This window comes from Tachyglossus aculeatus, chromosome X4, assembly GCF_015852505.1.
Source record: "Tachyglossus aculeatus isolate mTacAcu1 chromosome X4, mTacAcu1.pri, whole genome shotgun sequence".
In the NCBI taxonomy this organism is placed as follows: Eukaryota; Metazoa; Chordata; class Mammalia; order Monotremata; family Tachyglossidae; genus Tachyglossus; species Tachyglossus aculeatus.
In genome coordinates, this window is record NC_052098.1 from 59,600,064 (window position 1) to 59,622,201 (window position 22,138).

General features: G+C 46.2%; 1 protein-coding gene across 1 annotated transcript in view; it reads left to right on the forward strand.

The window, feature by feature from the left end:
• POLR1E (RNA polymerase I subunit E) overlaps positions 1-21,631 on the forward strand; it is a 31,761-nt gene extending 10,130 nt beyond the window's left edge. The window contains exons 4-12 of the mRNA XM_038769703.1: positions 2,062-2,147; positions 2,707-2,765; positions 4,777-4,921; positions 5,838-5,945; positions 7,357-7,453; positions 10,237-10,370; positions 14,345-14,426; positions 15,211-15,342; positions 21,260-21,631. Of these exons, the coding sequence (XP_038625631.1) occupies positions 2,062-2,147; positions 2,707-2,765; positions 4,777-4,921; positions 5,838-5,945; positions 7,357-7,453; positions 10,237-10,370; positions 14,345-14,426; positions 15,211-15,342; positions 21,260-21,416 (1,000 nt within the window). The 3' untranslated portion in view covers positions 21,417-21,631. The remainder of the gene's footprint in view (positions 1-2,061; positions 2,148-2,706; positions 2,766-4,776; positions 4,922-5,837; positions 5,946-7,356; positions 7,454-10,236; positions 10,371-14,344; positions 14,427-15,210; positions 15,343-21,259) is intronic.
• Positions 21,632-22,138: the final 507 nt, after the last annotated feature.

Sequence of the window (22,138 nt, forward strand, 5' to 3'; positions counted from 1 at the left end):
ACTCCGCTCCTCTGCCACCGCTAACCTCCTCACTGGGCCTCGTTTTTGCCTGTCCCGCCGTCGACCCCCGGCCCACGTCCTACCTCTGGCCTGGAATGCCCTCCCTCCTCACATCCACCAAACTAGCTCTCTTCCCCTTTTCCAAGCCCTACTGAGAGCTCACCTCCTCCAGGAAGCCTTCCCAGACTGAGCCTCCCTTTTTCTCGGCTCCTCCCCCCATCCCCATCGCCCCTACTCCCCCCCTTCCCTGCCCCACAGCACTTGTATATGTGTACATATTTATTACTCTGTATATTTTATTAATGATGTGTATATATCTATAATTCTATATCTTTTGATGCTATTGATGCCTGTCTACTTGTTTAGTTGTCTGCCTCCCCCCTTCTAGACTGAGAGCCCGTTGTTGGGTACGTTATACCTGTATATATGTACCTGTATATACCTGTATGTATGTTTGTACATATTTATTACTCTATTTATTTATTTATTTATTTATTTTACTTGTACATATCTATTCTATTTATTTAATTTTGTTAGTATGTTTGGTTTTGTTCTCTGTCTCCCCCTTTTAGACTGTGAGCCCACTGTTGGGTAGGGACTGTCTCTATATGTTGCCAATTTGTACTTCCCAAGTGCTTAGTACAGTGCTCTGCACATAGTAAGTGCTCAATAAATACAGTTGATGATGATGATGATGATGAATGAATGACTTCCAGCACTCTCCCCATCATCTCGACTCCCCGGCTGCAATCTTCAATCTGTATCTGCTCCAGTGCTTAGAACAGTACTTGACACATATTAGGAACTTAACCGATACCATGGTGATTCTTCTCCTTCCCCTCCCCTGGAACAACCTGGTGAGCGCTCAATAAATCCGATCGAACGGAGCGGCCTCAGCGGCCGGGTAGAGGTGATGGCTGCCGGCCCCTCGACCACCTCAGAATCCCCTGGAGGCCCCCCGGGCTCACGATGGCTGCCATTGGGAGCCACCGGTAATTGGTTCTGTTGGCGCTGGATTCGTGTAAATATCCAGGTTGTTTTCGGGATGGATGCTGGCCACTGATCGGGACGTCCGAAAATGGGGGTTTAGTGCCCGTTCTCCCTCCTACTTAGACTGTGGGACCGGGACTGTGTCCGACCTGGTGATCGTGTTTCTACCCCAGCGCTTGGCACGGAGGGAGCACTTGGCAGGTACCACAGTTCGGAGTTTTTTTTATCGTTGGGTTAGTTACGGTTGCCAGAGGACAAAACCCGTGGATGGGGTGGGAGAGATCCAGTTTGCCGTATATTCGTAGTCCACTCCCTGGCCCCATGGTTGCCTGGGAAGCAGAGCCAGAAATGCAAGGCTGGGGTGCCCGTCACCTGCTCTTTTCCCCATTTCCCCAGTCTTTCCCCACTCCAGTCCTGCTCCCAAGTCTCTTTTATCATCTTGTCAGCTAGAGTCCGTTTTCGACTTAGGAAGAAGCAGCAGGGCCTAGTGTGTCAGAAGCCCTGAGTTCCGATCTCGACTCCGCCGCTTGCTGTGCTGACGTTAGGCAAGTCTCTTAACTTCTCTGTGGTTTCCTCATCTGGAAAAGCGGGATGAAATGCCCGTTCACCCTCCGGCTGAGCCCCACGTGGGAGGCAGCCTGTTTGACCTGATGATCTCGTACCTTCCCCGGCGCTGAAAACAGTGCTAGGCACATAATAAGCACTTAACGGATTTCATTATTATTCGTATTGTTAACTCAGTGGAAACTTCCGCAAGATGGACCAAACATTAGTCTTTTTTCCGAATGTTTCTGAGAACGTGCCACCCACGTGCTGTCCCTTTAGGATCCAAAAGCTGCAAGCCACTTAAAACCCTCCTGAGAGATGATGTGCTTCCCAGTCTCACTTCAGATCAACACACTGGACCGGCCAGGCAGAATCCCTTCGCACTACGAGGGCAGTGGTTGTAATGACTTTTCAGAGGGTCACCTCAATATCGATGGACAATATTTTTCCCTCTCATAGGCAGAAGTACCAGTTAGGAACAGAAAAGATGTAAAACATACTGTGCGTCTCATTTCATCCCTGTAGCTACTTCATTGGTGTCTTGAACAAGGATTCTGGGAAAATGGAAATTTTTGACGCCGAACTGTTTAACATGCAGCCAATGTTTTCAGGTAGGTCCTATTTCTTTAGAGTTGCCTAACAAAGTTACTTTTCAGTGTGCTCATTTGAAGGTTAAAGAAAGGTCCCGAAATACTACCCACGGAGCACATGTAGGAAACATGCCGGGGGTGGGGGGATTCAAAGCAGCTGGTAATAGAGGGGGAAGGTAAGCCGGGGGGCGGGGGGGGGGGGCGGGTAAAGAGTGGATTTCTTTTCAGAGTTCGATAGAATAAATTATGTCTAGATTGTGATGTGCTTTGAGGTGAACAGAGATTCAACAAGAGTTTAGTGGTATTTAATATAGAATCCCTGTGCCGTGTACCGTAATGTTTTTCTAGAGGCTCTTGGAATGGAATCGTGACATGTTAGTGAATGGGAAAAGAGACCCAAGACACAGCCACATTTTCGGGAGCATAACCCGGTTTTATCGTGAAGGTTTCGACTCTTGAATTTTCTCTCTTTCCGTAGGCATGAGGGATGTGATGCCAGGTTATACTCAGGCAGACCATTTCAGCGGAGGTACTGAATGGTTCTGTACTAAGCCTTTTATTGTTTGTTTCGCTTCTCTAGATGACTTAAACGAGAGTGAAGCTGCCTCAGAAAATCAGGCCAAAACTTACAGAGAAAAAGTAAGTGAAACAGTATAAGATGGAGGGAGAGAGACTGGTTTAGGAGTTGGCCTCCCAATGGGATCTCCAGGTCACTCAGTCTTAAACCAATTTGTTCCTGTCTATAGATTGGGTTACTGTTCATAAAATGTAAGTTCTTAGGCTCTGAATCGATATCGTTGTATTATGGCTAGCATATAAAAGTCCTGTTCTCGTGAAATTTCAAGTCTTTTAGAAACAATTCAATTGTTTACCCCCCCCAAAAATGGGCGTTTTTATTTCATTTGCAACCTGGCATCTCTTGCCATAGAATTATGATAATGCCGTGAGTTTGTGAAGTTCCACTTCTTGAGGCAGTGTCACACTCGGCAGTCACCTTCCCACTTCAACTTAGTGAAGCAGAGAGAGGGTAAAGGGACTCTTAAGTGTAGATGAAGAAACTGGCATGGCTACATCTTTTTATTTTGTTGGGGTTTTTCATGGTATTATAATGCTTATTGTGCGCCAGTTACTGTACTAAGCACTGGGTTAGATACAAGATAATCGGGTTGGACACAGTCCCTGTCCCACGTAGGGCTCCCAGTCTTAATCCCCATTTTACAAACTGAAGCCCAGAGAAATAAAGTGATTTTCCCAAGGCCGCCCAGCAGACAAGTGGCGGAGTGGGCATTAGAATCTAGAATTCAGTGCTCTAAGCCCGGTGTGGGCAGGGATTGACTTCTTTATTGCTGAATTGTACTTTCCAAGCGCTTAGTACAGTGCTGTGCACACAGTAAGCGCTCAATAAATACGACAGAATGAATGAACGAACTTAGGTCCTCTGACTTCCCAGGCCTGTGTTCTTTCCACTAGACTATGCCACTTCTCCAGTTGTGACCTGTCGGGAATAAGGTGACTCAGTAACGGGAATGGGTCTGCTTGGTTCTTTCAATACATATTTCATAGACCTTAAGTTCCCAATTGGTATGCCCCGGGAATCCTTGCAAGCATTGTGTTTGGTTTTACGGGTTAGATGCGTGTTCCCGAGCATGCTTCCACCTGTGAATGCAAACTGAGGTTATGAAGGAGTTGTGTAGGTATTCCCTCCAACTGTCTAATCTCCCCTCTCCCTTGGCCTAAATTGGGGTGTGCCCTTAGACGACCCGTGGCTTCGATGTGCCGCAGAGAAGCAGTGTGGCCTAATGGATAGAGCACAGGCCTGGGAATCAGAAGGACCTGGTTTCTAATTCCGGCTCCTCCGCTTGTCTACTATGTGACCGTGGGCAAGTCACTTCACTGTGCCTCGGTTACCTCATCTGTAAAATGGAGATTAAGACCGTGAGCCCCATATGGGACAGGGACTGTGTTCAACCTCATTAACTTGTATCTACCCCGGCGCTTAAGGACAGTGCTTGGCACTTAACAAGTACTATTATTATTCTTATTATATGCATATGGTTATAGAATTGTTTTTAGGAAGTCATTCCCAGTTTGCTGTTTTGGAGACCAATACAGATGTTCTTCTAGAAAGAGTAGATAGCTTTTTTTTTCCTGCTGTAACAGTCCTGAAGCACAAAGATCAGATGGCTCTGAATTGATCGGAGTACGGTTACTGATCTTCTTAACTCCAGACTCGCATCCAGTAAATCAATCAATCAATCAATCAATCAATAAATAAATCAATAAATACGGCTGATGATCCAGTAGCATTCCATCAGCTCTCTCCTTCCCCACTTAGTCACTCTCTTCTCCCCCCGACCCGCCAGCTTGCTGTCTTCATTCCTCTCCAGCCAACCCCGTCACTGTGCTTCGTTTTCATTTCTCCCGTCACTGACCTCTTGTCACAGAGAAGCAGCATGGCATAGTAGCTAAAGCGCGGGCCCGGGAATCAGAAGTCATGGGTTCTAATCCCGGCTCTGCCACTTGTCTGCTGTGTGACCCCGGGCAAGTCACAGCAGAGGTGGAATTGAATACCTCAGCGTCCTCAAGAGCGGACTACGCTGTGCTGTGCTCCCCGCTACTCCCAAGTAAATTGTTTTTGTTCGTCCCGTAGGTGGATTCTTGTATCGAAGCCTTTGGTACTACCAAACAGAAGCGAGCTCTGAATGCCAGAAGGATGAATGCAGTTGGCAGTGAAACTTTAAACATAGCTGTTGCCAAAGCAGTAGAAAACATCATAGATACAAGGGGTGTGGATGGTAAGCAACAAAAATGTTAAAAAAAAAAAAGGTCTAGAATGCCTCTAGAATGCCTTTTTTGTTCTGGGGCTTTTTTGTGCAATTCTTGTCCCCAGAGGTGGTATCAGATATTAGTTTCATTTAACCTATTTTCACTGTGTCAGGAAAAATATTTATGATGAAAACAAACTTACGGCATTTATGTGCTTACTATGTGCCAGGCACTGTATTAAGCGCTGGGGTGGATGCAAGCAAATCAGGTTGGGCACAGCCCCTGTCCCGCATGGGGCTCACAGCCTCAATCCTCATTTTACAAATGAAGTAACTGAGGCCCAGAGAAGTGAAGTGCCTTGCCCAAGGTCACACAGCAGACAAGTGATGGAGTCGGGATTAGAACCCAGGCCTCCTGACTCGCAGACCTGTGCTCTATCCACAAGGCTATGCTGCCTCGCCTTCAGCTGGGATAAAAAGTGGTAATAGACAGAAGCTAATTCCCAATCCTTTTGGACTGGGAGGCAGGAGACCTGGGTTCCAATCCCAGGTCATCCCCGTTGGGCAAATGAATATGCAATTTATATTTTGTCAGTTTCCTCATGGGCAGATGGGCAGAAGAAACCCTCTGTCCCCACCTCTTAGATTGTGAACCCCACGCGGGACAGAAACCATGTTTGATCTGATTGCCTACCCCAGTGCTTTGCCCTTAGTAAGCGCTTAGTAAATACCATTATTATTTGGTTTGCCAGGGTGGTCGTCCATCATTCTTGATGGGAGACGCCATCAGTAGAGAAGGTCATGATGTGGATCTGGATGTGGAGTAGTTTTCGCTTCCCCTCCCCTTCCCCACCCCCCTCCACCTTTAAAATTTGTGATTCAAGTGTAGCGTGGGATCATATCATTCTTATCTAATTTTCTTGTGTTCTCTTCCCGTGCTGTAAAGCTTTAGTCAGTGAGGCAACTCCAGATAAATTAGAAGAGGAATCTGTCTTCCTGCCTCCATGCCATGTTGACGCTGCCAAACCAGAAGACATTTACAAGTTTGAAGACCGTATCCTTTTTGTGGCAGCAAGCTACTCTGGTTTCAAACGTGGAAAAAAAAATCCTGTTCTCACTTAAATAGTAGGGGCAACTATATGAATAATTCTCATAGTCTGATTTTTAGCAGCAAAGGGTTAAGTTTGTGGAATTGTTTATAGAACTTTGAAGCTTGATTATTAAGCCTGAAAAAATAGGCAGTTACATTTATTCAGTCATATTCATTGAGTGCCTACTTTGTATTAAGCGCTTGGAAAGTATAATTCGGCACCAATATTCTGAGTTTAAGTAGAACTCTATAATTACAGTTCGTTTTGCTGTAATGTATGTTTTCATTATGCAGTCTGGTTACGAGTAAGGTGGTTATGGGGAGGGAACATGTCTACCAACTCCGTTGGCGTCTACTCTCTCTAGCACTTTGGGTGCTCTGTACACAGCAAGCGCTCAATAAAGACCATCGCTGGATAATATGATGGAAAAAATGAGGAAACAGTCTTCGCAGCACGTGACTCCGTCTTGGGAATTACACAGTCCACGTTTGGTGCCAATAGTGTCGGAAGAAATGCTTCCCCTGGGCTATACCACCATACAGTACTTGATGAATCTTTGTGTTTTGGAACTTTATAGTAATTAATACAGTAAAATAATGGTGAGTGGTAGAGGCGTACTGTGTTCTGCTGGTGGTGGGCATAGTAATATTTTAAGAGTGTGAGTCCAAAAATGTCAGTCACGGTGGTATCTTCAGATATCTACCCCCTAAACTATTTCCATTGCCTCAAGGGAAAATCCCATCATATCCCATCCCATTGCAAGATTCTACAAGGACACAATTACTGGATGACAGCAGCGTGGCCTAGTTAAAAGAGCCCAGGCCAGGGATTCAGAGGATCTGGGTTCTAATCCCGGCCCCACGGCTTACCTGCTGTGTGACGTTGGGCAGGTCACTTAACTACTCTGGGCCTCTGTAAAATGAGGATTCAGTTCCTGTTCTCCCTCCTACTTAGACTGTGAGCCCCCTGTGAGACCTGATTATCTTGAATCTATCACAGTGCTGAGTAGTGCTTAGCACGTAGTACGCTCCTAACAAATACCATTGTTGTTGTTATATCACCATACGAAACAAAAAGTTGAGCCCGTTCCTAGGGTTCGCGGTTTCTTCCGGGAGACGGAGAGGGAAGAGCAAACTACTTCTACTCCCTCCCCCGTTCTCTGTGAGAAAACCACCTTATGCCTGCTTTCAGCTGAGACTCCCTGGTATTTGGAAAAGATCTCAGGACCATTTGGTACATTCCCCATCTCACAGACAACTCTACACCGACACCACCCACGGAAATCGTGAATGAGACCGTATGTGTTGTAGATTACGGGGAGAACACAGTCCTGTGGCCTGAATTTCCTTGGTCTATTTCTTGACATTACTTCAGTGATTTCCTCTGCGGAATATGAAGCCCTTCAGATTCCTTCTGAAGCTTTTAAGAATATTACATCGGAAGAAATATTGAAAATGGTCCAAACGAATAGGTAAGAAACTTCCGGACTTGACCTTGACCCCACGGCTCCCTCCTACCATTCCTCTCCAAACTCCTTGAGCGAGTTGTCTGCTCCCGCTGTCTCAAGTTCTTCTCCAGTTCTCTCCTTGACCCCCTCCCATCTGGCTTCTGTCCCCCTCACTCCTCAGAAACCGCCCTCTCAAAGGTCATCGGCCATCTCCTCCTTTCCAGATCCAGCGGCCTCTACTCCATCCTAATCCTCCTCGACCTCTCAGCTGCCTCCGACGCTGTCAACCATCCCCTTCTATTGGAAACATTATCCAAACTCAGCTTCAACCTCGCTACTCTTACTACATCCCAGCTCACACACTCGCTCCGCTATTGCTGACCTTCTCACTGTAACTCACGTCCTGCCTCTGGCCTGGAACGCCATCCTCTCCTGGTTCTCCTCCTGTCTCTCTGGCCGCTCATTCTCAGTCTCTTTCACGGGCTCCTCCTCTGCCTCCCACCCCCTAAACGTGGGGGTCCCTCAAGGTTCAGTTTTGGGTCCCCTGCTATTCTCCATCTACACCCGCTCCCTTGGAGAATTCATTCCCTCCCATATCTTCAGGTGCCACCTCTATGCAGATGACACCCCAGTGTACCCCTCCAGCTCTGATCTCTGTTCCTCTCTCCAGTCTCAGATTCCTTCCTGCCTTCAAGACGTCTCTACTTGGATGTCCTCCCATCACCTCAAGCTTAATATCTCTAAAACGGAACTTCTTATCTTCCCACCCAAACCCCGCCCTCCCCCGACTTTCCCATCACTTTCCCATCCCATCATCCTAGACTCCTCTCTCTCCTTCAACCCACATATTCAATCCAGCATTAAATCTTGTCAGTTCCACCTTCACGACATCTCTAAAATCTGCCCTTTCCTCTCCATCCAAACTGCTGCTACGTTAATCCAATCTCATATCCTATGCCGCCTCGATTACCGTATCAGCCTCCTTGCTGACCTCCCAGCCTCCTGTCTCTCCCCATTCCAGTCTGTACTTCACTCTGCTGTCTGGATCATTTTTCTACAAGAACATTCAGGCCATATTTCCCCACCTCTACATCAAACAAAAGCTCCTTTCTCTTGGCTTTAAAGCACTCAGTCACCTTGCCCCTTTCCTACCTCACCTCGCTACTCTTACTACATCCCAGCCCACACACTTCACTCCGCTGTTGCTGACCTTCTCACTGTCCCTTGATCTCATCCATCGCACCCACGTCCTGCCTCCGGCGTGGAACACCATCCCTCCTCATCTCCGACAGACAACTACTCTCCCACTCCCTTCAAAGTCTAATTGAAGTCACATCTCCTCCAAGAGGCCTTCCCTGACTAAGCCCTCCTTTCCTTTTCTCCCACTCCCTCCTGCGTCACTCTGACTTGCTCCCTTTATTCATCCCCGCTTCCAGCCCCACAGCACATATGTACATATCTGCCATTGATATTAATGTCTATCTCCCCCGTAGACCGTAAGCGCCATGTGGACAGGGAATGTGTCTGTTTATTGTTGTACTCTCCCAAGTGCTTAAGACAGTACTCCGCACACAGCACTCAATAAATATGATTGAATGAATGAATGGTGAGGTCAAAGCAGTAGTCAAACACGGGACTGAGTGTACTTAGCTGGAGAAGGTAGTGTCGAGAGCAAACAGCATAAAACCAGAGAGGCCTGAAGTCATCCAAGCAAGTCTTGAGAAGTTTTGCCACTTCCTAGTGGATGTACCTTTGTTCTGGGAATGTCTCTATTAAAAAAGAAATAACTTGGTTGAAATGGCAATTGATCAATCAGTGGTGTCTATTGAGCTCTTACTATGTGCAGAATACTGTACTAAGCACTTGGGAGAGTACAACAAAATTAGGAAACAAGTTCTTTAGTGCTTAATGCTGACTTACGATTGTCAGTTCACCCCTGTCATTCCCCTGTGCCCCCCCACTTTCTTTTTTGTCCATTTAGACCATAGTGTCCTCCTATGGTAGGGGTGTTTTTGTTATTTTGTATGGCACTTTATTTCCTAAAGCACTTTATATCATTTATTTCATCCGCACAGTATCCTTACGGTAAGAGGGGGTGTCACCATTTTGAATTACTGTCTCGCGTGACACTGTATTTCCTCCAGCACTTTCATATCATTTATTTCATCCTTACCGTATCCTTGTGAGGGAGGGAGGCTCAAATATTATCCCCATTTACTAGGAGAGGAAGCGGAGATACTTGGTGGTTAGGTGACCTGCCTAGTCACCTGGAAGGTCAGCTGGTACTGCAAGCCAGACTTCTGAACACTAAGACTCACAGTCTTCCTGGTAGACTAGGCGTTCTCTGCCTGGGGACAGTAAAATATAAAAAAAGTGAGAACAGATAAGTCTCCTGGAGTTTAAAGCGGCATCGTGGCCTCATGGAAAGAACATGGGGTTGGTAGGAAACCCAGGTTCTAGTCCTGGCTCCAGCTGCCGGGTCCCTGGACAAGTTGCTCATCCTCTCTGCCTTAGTTTCCTCGCCTGAAAAATGGGACTAAAATAACTGTTTTCCTTCCTTTGCAGACTGAGAACTCCTTGTGGGACAGGGCCCGTGTCCAATCTGATCATGTCGCATTTGGCACATAGTAAATGTTTAGAAAATATCATTATTTTTGTCAGCAGTGCAAGAAATCTGGGGTATTGCGAGACCTGGCCGGAAACCCTCTACTGATCTATTAGATGTAGCTTTCTCGTACGCTGTAATTACACAGTTCTTCACGTGACTCTGTCATAAAGGCTGACTCTCTTTTCCCTTTCCATTTTAGTCATTGCTCCTTTGTCATAGAAGCGCTGAAGTCATTACCTTCCAACGAAGAGGTCCGTGACCACAAGGCCCGATGTCTTTGGTATCTGAACACTCTCATCAGATTTGGCTTCCAGAGGGTGATAAAGCGGAAAAGTAAGCCATGGGTGGAAATTTCTCTCCTAGCTGTTTTCACGTGTCTTAGTTTTTTCACCTCTTTAATGAAAAGAGTGCCAGGTTTCCCAGAAAAGATGAAATGGAAATTCTTCATTTTAAAATACACTTTGAAGTGTGTAACCGTAAAAAAAAACTAGCAAGTTAGCTACATTAGGAATATTATTGCGTACCGTTTACTTAAAAGACCAAATCAAATCAAATTCTATCCGAACCTTCACAAAATGTGTGATTTTTGTGATGAGTTGGGGTGGGGGCATACGGCAGGAGAGCTTTGATGGCAGAGTCATTCATTCAGTAATATTGATTGAGCGCTTACTGTGTGCAGAGCCCTGTACTTTGAAGTCATTGGAAGGATTGAAAGAACTGGGGACTATCGAGGCCGACTTAAAATCAGTCAGTGTATTTATTGAGCGCTTACTTTGTGCAGAGCGCTGTACTGAGTGCTTGGGAGAGGACAATACAGTAGTCGGTAGGCATGATCCCAAGGGGTTTACAGTCTTAAAGGGAGAGAGGGAGAGGCACTAAAATAAATTATAGGTAAGGGAAGCAACCGAGAATAAGATTATGTACCCAAGTACATAAGGTGGGGGTAAAAATAGAATGGAGGGATGAGAATTTAGCTGGGGAAGGCTTCTTGGAGGAGGTAGGATTTCAGTAGGGCTTGGAAGATGGGGAGAGCGCTGGTTTGTTGGAAATGATGATGGTATTTGTTAAGCGCCAAGCACTGTTCTGAGCGCCGGCCTAAAGCACCTGGTATTCCCAGGCGATCTCCCATCCAAGTAGCGGTCTCCCGTCCGGGAGAGGGAGCGCCAGGTAGGAGAGAGGGAATGAGCAAAGCTGTCGATGGCAGGTGAGGTGAGAGAGTGAGGGACGGCGAGTGGGTTGGTATTAGAGGAGCAAAGTGTGGCTGGGTTTTAGTTGGAGAGGAGAGACCGTGAGTGAAAGGGAGAGAGCCGATTGCCCTGATTCAGTTCCAGTGGTTAGGAGTTTCTGCTTAACGTGGAGATGGGTAGGCAACCATTAGAGTCACAGACAGTTACTCTCCCCCCGTCAGAACCTTATTGAAGGCACATCTCCAAGAGGTCTACCTTGACTAAGCCCTCCTTTCCTTTTCTTCCACTCCCTTCAGCGTCGCCTTGATTTGCTTCCTTTATTTACCACGTCTCCCTCCGTACTCCCCCCCACCAAGCCCCAGAGTTAACCTTTGGCATCTTTATAAGGAGAAACAAAGTTGGTAACTGATGGCCCGTGTACAAATGATTCCCCACGGATAGCTTTATCACAAAAAAATACATTTTAACTGTCACTGCCTGGTCAGAGGTATCTAGATTTCTTTACCTAAGGAAACATGGAGTCTCTGATTTGTAAGAGATGTGCAATAGAGTCCATCTAATTGCACTTAGGCTCAATTAAAATGAAAGCATTCCCCTGGAATGCTTGGAAGGGACGACTAAGTTGAAAAGATGAACTTTATTGTATGTTACAAGAGGAGGAGCCTGGTCTCTGGGTGATGAGGGTTTGGCTTCCATGTTTATTTAGCATCTCTGGATATTTTGATTTATTGCCCTGTGAACTCTATGGTGGAAGAAAACTCACTTTGCTATGGATTATTTGGGACATAAGAATCCCTCAGTACAGTAAAATCTCTCATAGTGGTTCCAGAAGGCAGTTTCTATCTTAATAAAACTCCAGGAGACCCAGTGATTCACTCCATTTTGACAGGCCCAATTTAAATTAAGCTCAGTGGGAGTTAAATTTTGGAAGGAGATGTAGAAGAGGGAAATAAGGAGCCTGCTATTTTTCTTCTTTTTTTTTTTTTTAAGAGCAGGTGCCTTAAAGCTTTAATGTGCTGTAGTTTCTTCTTTAATCCAATTAAAATTATTGAACCACGGAAGGAAAAAATGCTATTGATGCCTGTCTACTTGCTTTGTTGTCTGTCTCCCCCTCCTAGACCGTGAGCCCATTGTTGGGTAGGGATTGTCTTTATTTTTTTACCAAATTGTACTTTCCAAGCACAGTGCTCTGCACAGTATGCACTCAGTTAATATGATTGAATGAACGAATGACTGAAAAAAGCAAAGGTACTGAGGAAGGGCAGTCTAAATGCTCATTTTTCTGGTAATTCAGTGGACATTTGGCCTTGAAACACTTGCTGATTCCTGCCCCGGAGCCGGTGACTCTAGCTGTAGAGGCAGTAGATCAGATTTGTTGATTTTCCCCGTCGCACCCCTGGGCTACAGGTCGGGAAAGTAGATTGGGCGGGTGCATTTCCCGTGGCACTGTGATCCCAGCAGTAACATCAGGAGGTTGATGGGGACTGTTCCGGAGAAAGGGAATCTTGGTGAAGACTGGCCGAAGGGGTTATATGGGGCATAGGGATAGAGGGAGAGAAGGCGCCCAAGCTCTCCACTCCTACGTGCATTTAAATGCTATATTCGAGAAGCCGCGTGGCCCGGTGGAAAGAGCACAGGCCTTGATCCTGGCTCTGCCACATACCTGCCGTGTGACCTTGGGCAAGTCACTGCTCTGTGCCTCGGTTCCCTCACCTGCAAAATGGAGATTCAGTACTGTCCTCTCCTACTTAGACTTTGAGCCCCATTTGTCTACCCCAGCACGTAGTAAGAGCTTAAATACCACAGTTATTGTTAGTAAATATTTGTAATCAATGAACGTGACAAACTTGAGCTCTTGAGAGGGGCTACCCTAATTTCCCATCGACTCAGTGGTTTGCAAAAGGTGACATTTTCCAAGATTGCTACGACCGTACTCTGGCCTTACCATGCTACAAGTAAAACACTGAGGTTTGCTTCTGAAGTAATGGGATATTAAATGGGAGCTGTTTCTAAAAGTAACTTTCTTCCAGCTCCATCTAGAACAGGGCCTGTTAACCTCAAGCAAAATGAAACCTTTGAGCAGTTGGTGCGCAAAGACCAATTTCCCGATTTAAGCAACTTTAGCATACCCGGCTTCCTTGTGGGGGTGTAATTGGGAAGTAGTGATCTCCAGTTAATATTGTACTTTTGTCATTGTCTAATGGCTCTTAGATGGGGCTGGTAGAGAGTCAGACCCTGAACCGAAGGGGGTGTTGAAAATCTTTTACTGCCTTAGTCTAGAATATTGTATTTACTAAATGTGAGAAATGGATTTGTAGCCTGTTCTTTGTTTTTCCTTTCCTTCCTTTACTCTCTTCCCGAGAGAATTCTTCTTCACTGTTTTTGTTGTTTGTTTTCATCTCTGACTTTTAAAGCAGTAATAAACTAGAGCTCTGGCAAGGGCAAATCGAATGAAAACTATTTCAGTCTTTGGTATTACGTCCATTTCTCCCTCCGTATGTCAACCAGAAGAACCCTTTTACCTCAACCCTGACCCAGATTCCCTTGCAAGTTGGTTAGTGTTTTATGCCAAGCTGCCTCAAAGCCGTTTCATTTTAAAAACGTCACTGATTGTGGGTTGGCTTTTTTAATAATTCTGTTTATTTATAACCATGCTACTGATGCCTGTTTACTTGTTTTGATGTCCGTCTCGCCCCTCCTAGACTGTGAGCCTGCTGTGGGCAGGGATTGTCTCTGTTGGTTGCTAAATTGTACTTCCCAAGCTCTTAGTACAGTGCGCAGTAAGCTCAATAAATATGATTGAGTAATGGTATTTGTTAAGCATTTACTATGTGCCAGGCACTGTTCTAAGTGCTAGAGTAGATACCAGGTAATCGGGTTGGACACAGTCTCTGTCCCACGTGGGGCTCACAGTCTTACTCCCCATTTTACAGATGAGGCAGCTGAGGCTCAGAGAAGTGAAATGACTTGCCCAGGATCGCACAGCAGAGAAATGGCGGAGCCGGGATTAGAACCCAGGTCCTCCTGACTTCCCCCTCTTACGTGTTTCTGCATCTTTGTTTAAACGCGAGGAGTGGTTCGCTAAGGCGGTCTGACTGTAGTTTTTCTTTTCTGTCCTAGGTGCAGTGGGACAAGGCATTCCTCACATCATTAATTCGAAACTCCTGAAAAACTTCACCGCCTTAACATATAACAATGGCAGGTAACAGTATTTGGGATTACCATTTCGCATGCAGTGGAAAAAAGCAGAATTTGACATACATAGAGGTAGTAGTATTTTTTTTTTAAGTTGAAAGACCCTCTATTGTCTGTACTTCCGTTCCGAAACCAACCTCTTGATTGTGTGAAAACTAATTCCGTAGGCTATCTCTGTGTGTCCGTTCTGCTTTTAAATCTTGGTTTCAGAGACTATTGATGGTATCCTTAGTTGGCTTTGTAGCTGCTGAGGCCCTTGAACATTGATTTTTCATTTCAGAAATTTTGGGGGCAGGTTACGTAGAAAAGAGGTGGATGGATTTTCCTCTGAAAATGTAGACGATCGATCAGGTTCACCCCCAAATTTCTTTACAGCATTTAGAAGAGGCATTCTTCCCTTGGGAAGGAACGTGCCTTTTTAAAAAATAAATGCATTCCTTAGCCTCCTGAACACATTGCTGCAAAGGGACTGACAAGTGGGAAGTAATGAACAGACGATACAGCCATCTTGCTAGACCTAATTAACGAACAGTCACAAATCTGAGATGCCGTTTCTGCTTCCCTGTTTAAAAGACCGCTGAGAGGTTCACAGCTTTAGTGTGACTCTTTAAAAAAAGAAAATGCCCTGTGTTATAAGAATGGTGATTGATTGTCTTCTGGCTGTTCTTTAAACCATGATATGAAAGAATCAGTCAGGGAGGAAAGGGGGCTTGTGCTTTTAGTTTAGCTTCACTTGAATTTCATATTTTTATTCACCTCATACTTGGTGTAACTTTCTCCTAACATTTCAGAGTACAGAACTTAATTTCGGCTTCAATGAAGGCTAAAATAATGGCTTACGTAATAGCATTGGCATTGCACATAAGTGACTTCCAGACAGATCTGACGGTGCTACAGAGGGACATGAAACTCAGTGAAAAAAGGTGAGAATAATGGGTAATTGCCTGTTGTGTAGTTCTGTATCAGAAGTTAAGGAGTTTAAACCGTCTTTCCTTTTACAGCGGACTCAAGCTTGTGGAAATTGTCCCCTAATTGGCCATTTACTCAAGCTGACTGTTTCTCAAGAACCGCCAAAACCATTATACATAAGTTGACTGCCTTTTATTAGAATTGTAGGCCGGCACTGCATTCATTCATTCAGTCGTATTTATTGAGCGCTTACTGTGTGCAGAGCACTACAGATAGAGGAGTCCCACTGCAACTTCTTCCCTCTCTTGGTTTTCTATGAGGTAGAAGTATGGTATTGATTCCTTGGTTTCCATCACGCAAGCTATATTTCATACATTATCCCAGAATTATACTTGTTGGTTCACTGGTTGACTCTGAATTTTGCCTGGTTGACAGTTGCTACTTGGGAGTTTGCTCCCTTCACCAGTCAATCGATCCATCAATGGTATTTGAGTGCTTACTATGTGCAGAGCACTGTACTAAGTGCCTGGAGAGTTCAGTATAACAAGACTTGGTGACCTCGGCACTTAGTGGGGGAAATTGGCCTTTCCTCTTTGAAGACACATTTGATTCGTCAGGCAAGGGGAAGAAAGTCTGGAGTTGAGAGGAAGGGGGTTTTTTGGTGGTGGTTGTTTCTGGTTTGTTTTGTTTTCCCCACTAAGTTGGAACTGACATTTTTCTTCCAATTTAGTAATGAACGGGAATTAGCGAGATTTGGGTGATGATTTGATAAGCTTTCCCTGTTTCGAAGATGTGGGCTTTAGAGGAAGCAGGTGTAGAAATAAAATCCAACATCATCCCCTTCATAGTTTTTAGTGAGCTTGCCTGAATCTTTGCTCCCACGGAGCAGACTGTTAGGGTTTTCCACAAGAAGAGAGCCCAAGATGGTTATTGTTCAGGAATAGCAGCACATTTTCTTTCAGCTGACACGAAACAGAACCTTTTGTTCCTTGCTGATAAATGCGTCCCTCTTTGAGTCTGAAGTCTGCTTCCCTTCCATTTTAGGATTTGGGCCCTGTCAAATTAATTGAACGAGAGATGGATGCTATGTTCTCTTGGGCGATTTTTGATTTTACGTATAAATATGTGCACATGAATGCCCTGGGAGAGATCAGAAGTCTGCCTGCCTCTGTACCGTTAATCATAATTTGGGGGAAAAGTTGTGGGGAGGAGAACTGGATGTCACCTGCCAAGTCTGTATAGAAACAAACTAATGTCACTTGGAAAATATTTTGCAGAATCTTTTTTTTTTTTTACAGCCTTACTGAAAATTTTGCCTCAATTAATAATAATAATAATGATGGTATTTGTTAAGCGCTTACTATGTGCAAAGCACTGTTCTAAGCACTGGGGGGATACAAGATGATCAGGTTGTCCCACGGGGGGCTCACAATCTTAATCCCCATTTTAGAGATGAGGGAACTGAGGCCCAGAGAAGCTAAGTGACTTGCCCAAAGTCACACAGCTGACAATTGGCGGAGCCGGGATTTGAACCCATGACCTCTGACTCCAAAGCCACGCTGCTTCTCTAATTCCACATTTAGGTTGAGATTGTATGGGTAGGTGTTTCTTTTGAGTTTCAGTGCAGGTTCACTGGTTGACAGTTGCTACCTGGGAGTTTTGCTCCCTTCACCAATCAATCAATTCATCAATGGTATTTATTGAGTGCTTACTATGTGTGGAGCACTGTGTTAAGTGCTTGGGAAAGTTCAATATAACCAGACTTGGTAGACCGGTTCCCTGCCCACAGTGAGTTTACAGTCTTCATCCCACTGCCAGCCTGCTTGTCTTCTAGGGCAGCAGATTTTCTGGCAAGATAGATGGTGTCTGCTTGGAGCAGTCCTTGCTGAAGTTAACCTAAGGGGAGGCCCAATACCAATTTGAGCCAAAAAAGGGCTTTTTTTCCTCCTAGAAAATTCCTTCGAAAAATGAAACCCGGCTTCGTCGCAGATCCAGCCACTGAGAGAGAAAAGTGGCCAGCTTTCATTTCCGCTCCCTCCATCTCTGGAGGCAGAGGAAGGGGAGAAGTTGCCGAGATTTTCAGCTGCCAATCGTCAATAGGGAGAAATGTTGAGGCTTACCCTCCGGGGTGTATGATATATGGCCATGTTTGCTTGAGGCAGGACTCCTGCCCGGGAATTTTTTAGTATAAAGCTCTCTTCTGAACTTTATCTGCGTGGGATAACTAGCATGCTCAGTATCTGTCTGGAGGTGTAGCCATCGATCCCTTGTCCCACCCTAGAGTTGGCTTCAGGAACCGGTAACCTCTGCCCACCGGCTTGGGCCATTGCTACACTTGGGTCAATTTTCTTGCCCTAGTTTGGATCTCCGGCCTGTTGGTTGGGATGGGGTCACTCTGTCCTTGGATCCATCCCTCTTCTCTCTGACGTGACCAGATTAATGCAGGGGCCTTTGGGATGGCAACCTGACCCCGGTCTCGCCAACCCTACCGGTGTGACCGCCGTCCGAGGCATCTCGTAGGTGATGTTTGAAGCAGGCCTCCTCGAGACAGCCATCCCCCGTGCGCGACATTGAGGGGGGTTGCTTTCCTTGCCGATCCCCAAAGCTCTCCACCTCAGGGTGGGGAAGGATTTCTCCGATCAGTGGCGGGTGGCAGGTTGACATGGCTGCCGTTCTGGCAGGAGGCCTTCTGATACCCAGCCCATTCCCCGGCAGCAGTGATAATAACAGTAATAACAACGACTATGGTGTTTGTTAAACGCTACGTGCCAAGCCCTGTTCTAAATGCTGGGGTAGATCCCGGTTGATAAGGTTGGACAGTCCCTGCCCCACTTGGGGCTCATAGTCTAAGTAGGAGGCAGTAAGATTCAGTCCCCATTTTCCAGAAGAGGAAACTAAGGCTCAGAGGAAGGGAAATGACTTTCCCGAGGTCACGCAGCAGACAGGTGGCTGAGCTGGGATTAGAACCCAGGTCCTCCGATTCCCAGGCCCGTGCTCTTACCCGTAGGCCTGGTAGGGATGGAAGTCTGACAGAGCAAAAGGGAATGGGAAGGGGAGTGAGAATGAAGAGGGGCACAAGATGGGTGGGACCTGGGGCCTGTCGGGGCAGGAAAGCGTCAAGATAAATAGTAGCGTGGCAAAGGTGACCACCTCCCAGGGCCAAAATGTCGTCTTAGGCTTTCTACGAACGGTCGTGTGGCATCTTATACAGTTATCGGGGTGAGCGTGGGCGGCCTCCCTGCCTTTCAAGAGGCTCCCAGTAAAACACCCTCCCACCATCAAGGATTTGCCGCCACCTGAAGCAAAGCCAGCAGATTTAGCCCGATTCCCAGTTGACGCTAAAACGGTTATGACAAGGAGCCCCGTTCCACCAGAGCGGTACAGGTTTCAGTCATTAACGTTTTTGTGTGCCCCCACAGGCGCGGCTACTCTGTGGTAGAGCCAAATCTAGTGCCATTCAAGCAGTCCATGCTTCTGTTGCGTTCAGGGAAGCAGCATGGTCTATCAATCAATCAATCGTATTTATTTAGCGCTTACTGTGTGCAGAGCACTGTACTAAGTGCTTGGGAAGTCCAAGTTGGCAACATATAGAGACGGTCCCTACCCAACAGTGGGCTCACAGTCTAGAAGGGGGAGACAGAGAATAAAACCAAACATATTAACAAAATCAAACAAATAGAATAGATATGTACAAGTAGGTCTGGGAGCCAGAAGGATCTGGGTTCTAATTCCGGCTCTGCCGCTTGTCTGCTGCGTGACCTTGGACAAGTCACTTCACTTCTCTAGGCCTCGGTTACCTCCTCTGTAAAATGAGAATTAAGACGGTGAGCCCCACGTGGGACATGGACTGTGTCCAACCTGATCAACCTGCATCTGCCCCAGCGCTTAGCACAGTGCTTGACACAAATACCATCATCATCACTGGGGAACCGCCGCCAGGCCAACTAGAAAGCCGACTTACCAGTAGCTGGCACCTCACCAACGTTAAGGAAATAAATCACTTTTCTGGTAGTAACTTAGGCCATTTCAAGTTGCATCTGACTGTTCTTGGGCCGGAAGAAATACAAACCGACCCCCAGACAAGTCCAAAGCAGTTGGTGCCCAGAATAGGCCGTTGCCCTTGATCAGCAAATCCAAGGCGAAGGGGCACAGCCGTTGATGGATAAATGAAACTCCGGGCACTGTAAGTTCATTACGGGCAAGGAACAGGGCAGCGTGGCTTAGTGGCGAGAGCCCGGGCTCGGGAGTCAGAGGTCATGGGTTCCAATCCCAGCTCTGCCCCTCTTCGGCTGTGTGACTATGGGCAAGTCAGGTAACTATTCTGTGCCTCAGTTACCTCATATGTAAAATGGGGATTAGGACTGTGAGCCCTCACGTGGGACAACCTTGTATCTATCCCGGTGCTTGCTTGGCACATAGTAAGCGCTTAACCTGCAGTAGGTGGTTGTTATTATTATTATGTCGTGTTGAACTCTCCCAAGCGCTTATTATGGTGCTCTGCACTTAATACCGTCTTACCCCCTTCCCTTCCCCACAGCACCTGTATATATGTTTGTACATATTTATTACTCTATTTATTTTACTTGTACATATCTATTCCATTGATTTTATTTTGTTAATATGTTTGGTTTTGTTCTCTGTCTCCCCCTTCTAGACTGTGAGCACACTGTTGGATAGGGACCGTCTCTATATGTTGCCAACTTGTATTTCCCAAGCGCTTACTCTGCACACAGTAAGCGCTCAATGAATACGATTGATTGATTGATTAATAAGCACTCAGTAAATGCAATTGAGTGATTGACCGACGGAGGGTATGTCGCAGGTCTTCCTGAAAGGGGGATTAAAATGACCCTTCATAGAAGTGCAAAAGTCCATTTTGAGATTTGTTCTAGGTAACCAAAAGTGAGTAAATGCCTCAAGTGTTTCCTGTCGGCCTTGTGTGTTGTTATTGGTTGTCATCGATGGTATATATTGAGCACTTGGTGCAGAGCGCTTTGGATAGTGTGATACAACAGAGTTGGCAGACACGTTCCCTGCCCCTAGAGAGCTTACGGTCTAGAGGGGGAGACAGACATTAATATAAATAAAGAATTTATAACGTAATTTTCAGATACGTACATAAGGGCTCCTCTCCCGTGTGGATCCACTCATGGCTAATTGGGCCTTGTTTCGGTCCAAAGAGCCTCCCACACGTGGCACAATTCGTCTGGCAGGAGGCTCTGGGAGGTTGCACGATTCCAATTGTTAAAACTGGGCTCAAGGTGGAAATATAATTGACTGACGCTGAGGTTTAAACGTCTCCCCAGCTTTCAGGATCAGCGGCATAAATCAAGCACTTTGGATAGGGTCTCCCTCCCTAGCCTTCACTGTAGCAGGTACTTGCTCACCCAAGGGGTGGGTACTGGAGACTCCTGGCCAATAAGCCGGTCTAGACCTCGCCAATTTGGGAAATGAGCCGAACCAACACCGACCTCGGGGTTTTTGATTGATTGGTTTGTCTTTGAAATGGTATTTAAGTGCTTACTATGTGCCAGGCACTGAACTAAGCGCTGGGGATGGGCTGGGCACGGTCCGTGTCCCACGTGGGGCTCACAGTCTTCATCCCCATTTGGCAGATGGGTTAACTGGGGCACAGAGAAGTGGCTTGCCCAAGGTCCCACAGCAGACAAGTGATGGAGTTGGGATTAGAACTCAGGTCCTTCTGACTCCCAGGCCGGTCTCTCCGCTAGGCCATGCTGCTTCTCGCTGCATTTGGAAGAAGCATGTTTACTGCGGGGCTGTGGCTGTAAGCTCCTGAGGACCATTCTCCTCCCCAGCTCCATGCTTGGGGTCACAGGTCTGTCTCTCCTACCTCGTGGCCCCGTGCGGGATTCAGGCGAGCGTATCCCGAAATGCGATGCTGATGGTGGCTTTTCATTTTCTTTCGCTCAGAGTCCTGGAGCTCGCCAAAGCCATGCGATTAAAGATCTCCAAAAGGCGGGTGCCTATGGGAGGTGAAGAAGAGGATCACAAAATTGGAATTTTAACACTTCCCCTCCCGATCTACCAACCTGCCAACAGCCAACGGAAGCGCAAGAAGATGTTCTGAAAACTTGCCATCCGGAGTTTTCAAGAAAGGGTCGTGTCATCTCGGGACAGAGACCCACGCAAGACCCCCAACTTCCTGCCGCCACTTGTAAAACTGCTCAGCAGAGGAACTGAATTCGTGCCATTCAGTTTATTTGGCTAGAAACCAGCGTTTTAATCCTGGTGAGAACTGATCTGTTGACCAGGAAAACAAATTAAATAATGCTCCGATTCTGACTTTCGTTTCCCTTGTTTTGTTCTCTCTGTAGCTTACGAACCATTTCTTCTTCACGCGGTATTCATCTCGCTGTGTAAAGCAGGATCTCCTGGGGGATATTGAGGTGGAGAGAGAAAGAAAATAGGTTATCCAAGTCACTTGTGGAATCACCAGGCACTGCTAAGTAGAGGCTTTACAGAAATTCATCTTTTCACACTGACTGGTTTATCTTGAATTCTCATCTGCCCGCTTTAGTTTGGGATTAGTAGCAGACATCTTGTCCCCTCCAGCAGAGAGATGCAGATGTGAAAATCTCACAGCATGTACATCTATAAATGTTTTTTTGGTTTTTTTTTATTTTCTGGAACTAAGCTTCTGAACAAATGCGGTCTGTGACTGTGCATCCTAAAATACAGACATCCAGATTTTGGCTTGGGGGGAAAAGTTTTTTTTTTTCCATCAGCGATGACTCTTAAATCCTCCCGAAAGGGGAAAAGAACATTCCGTGAATGTTTGATGTCACATTA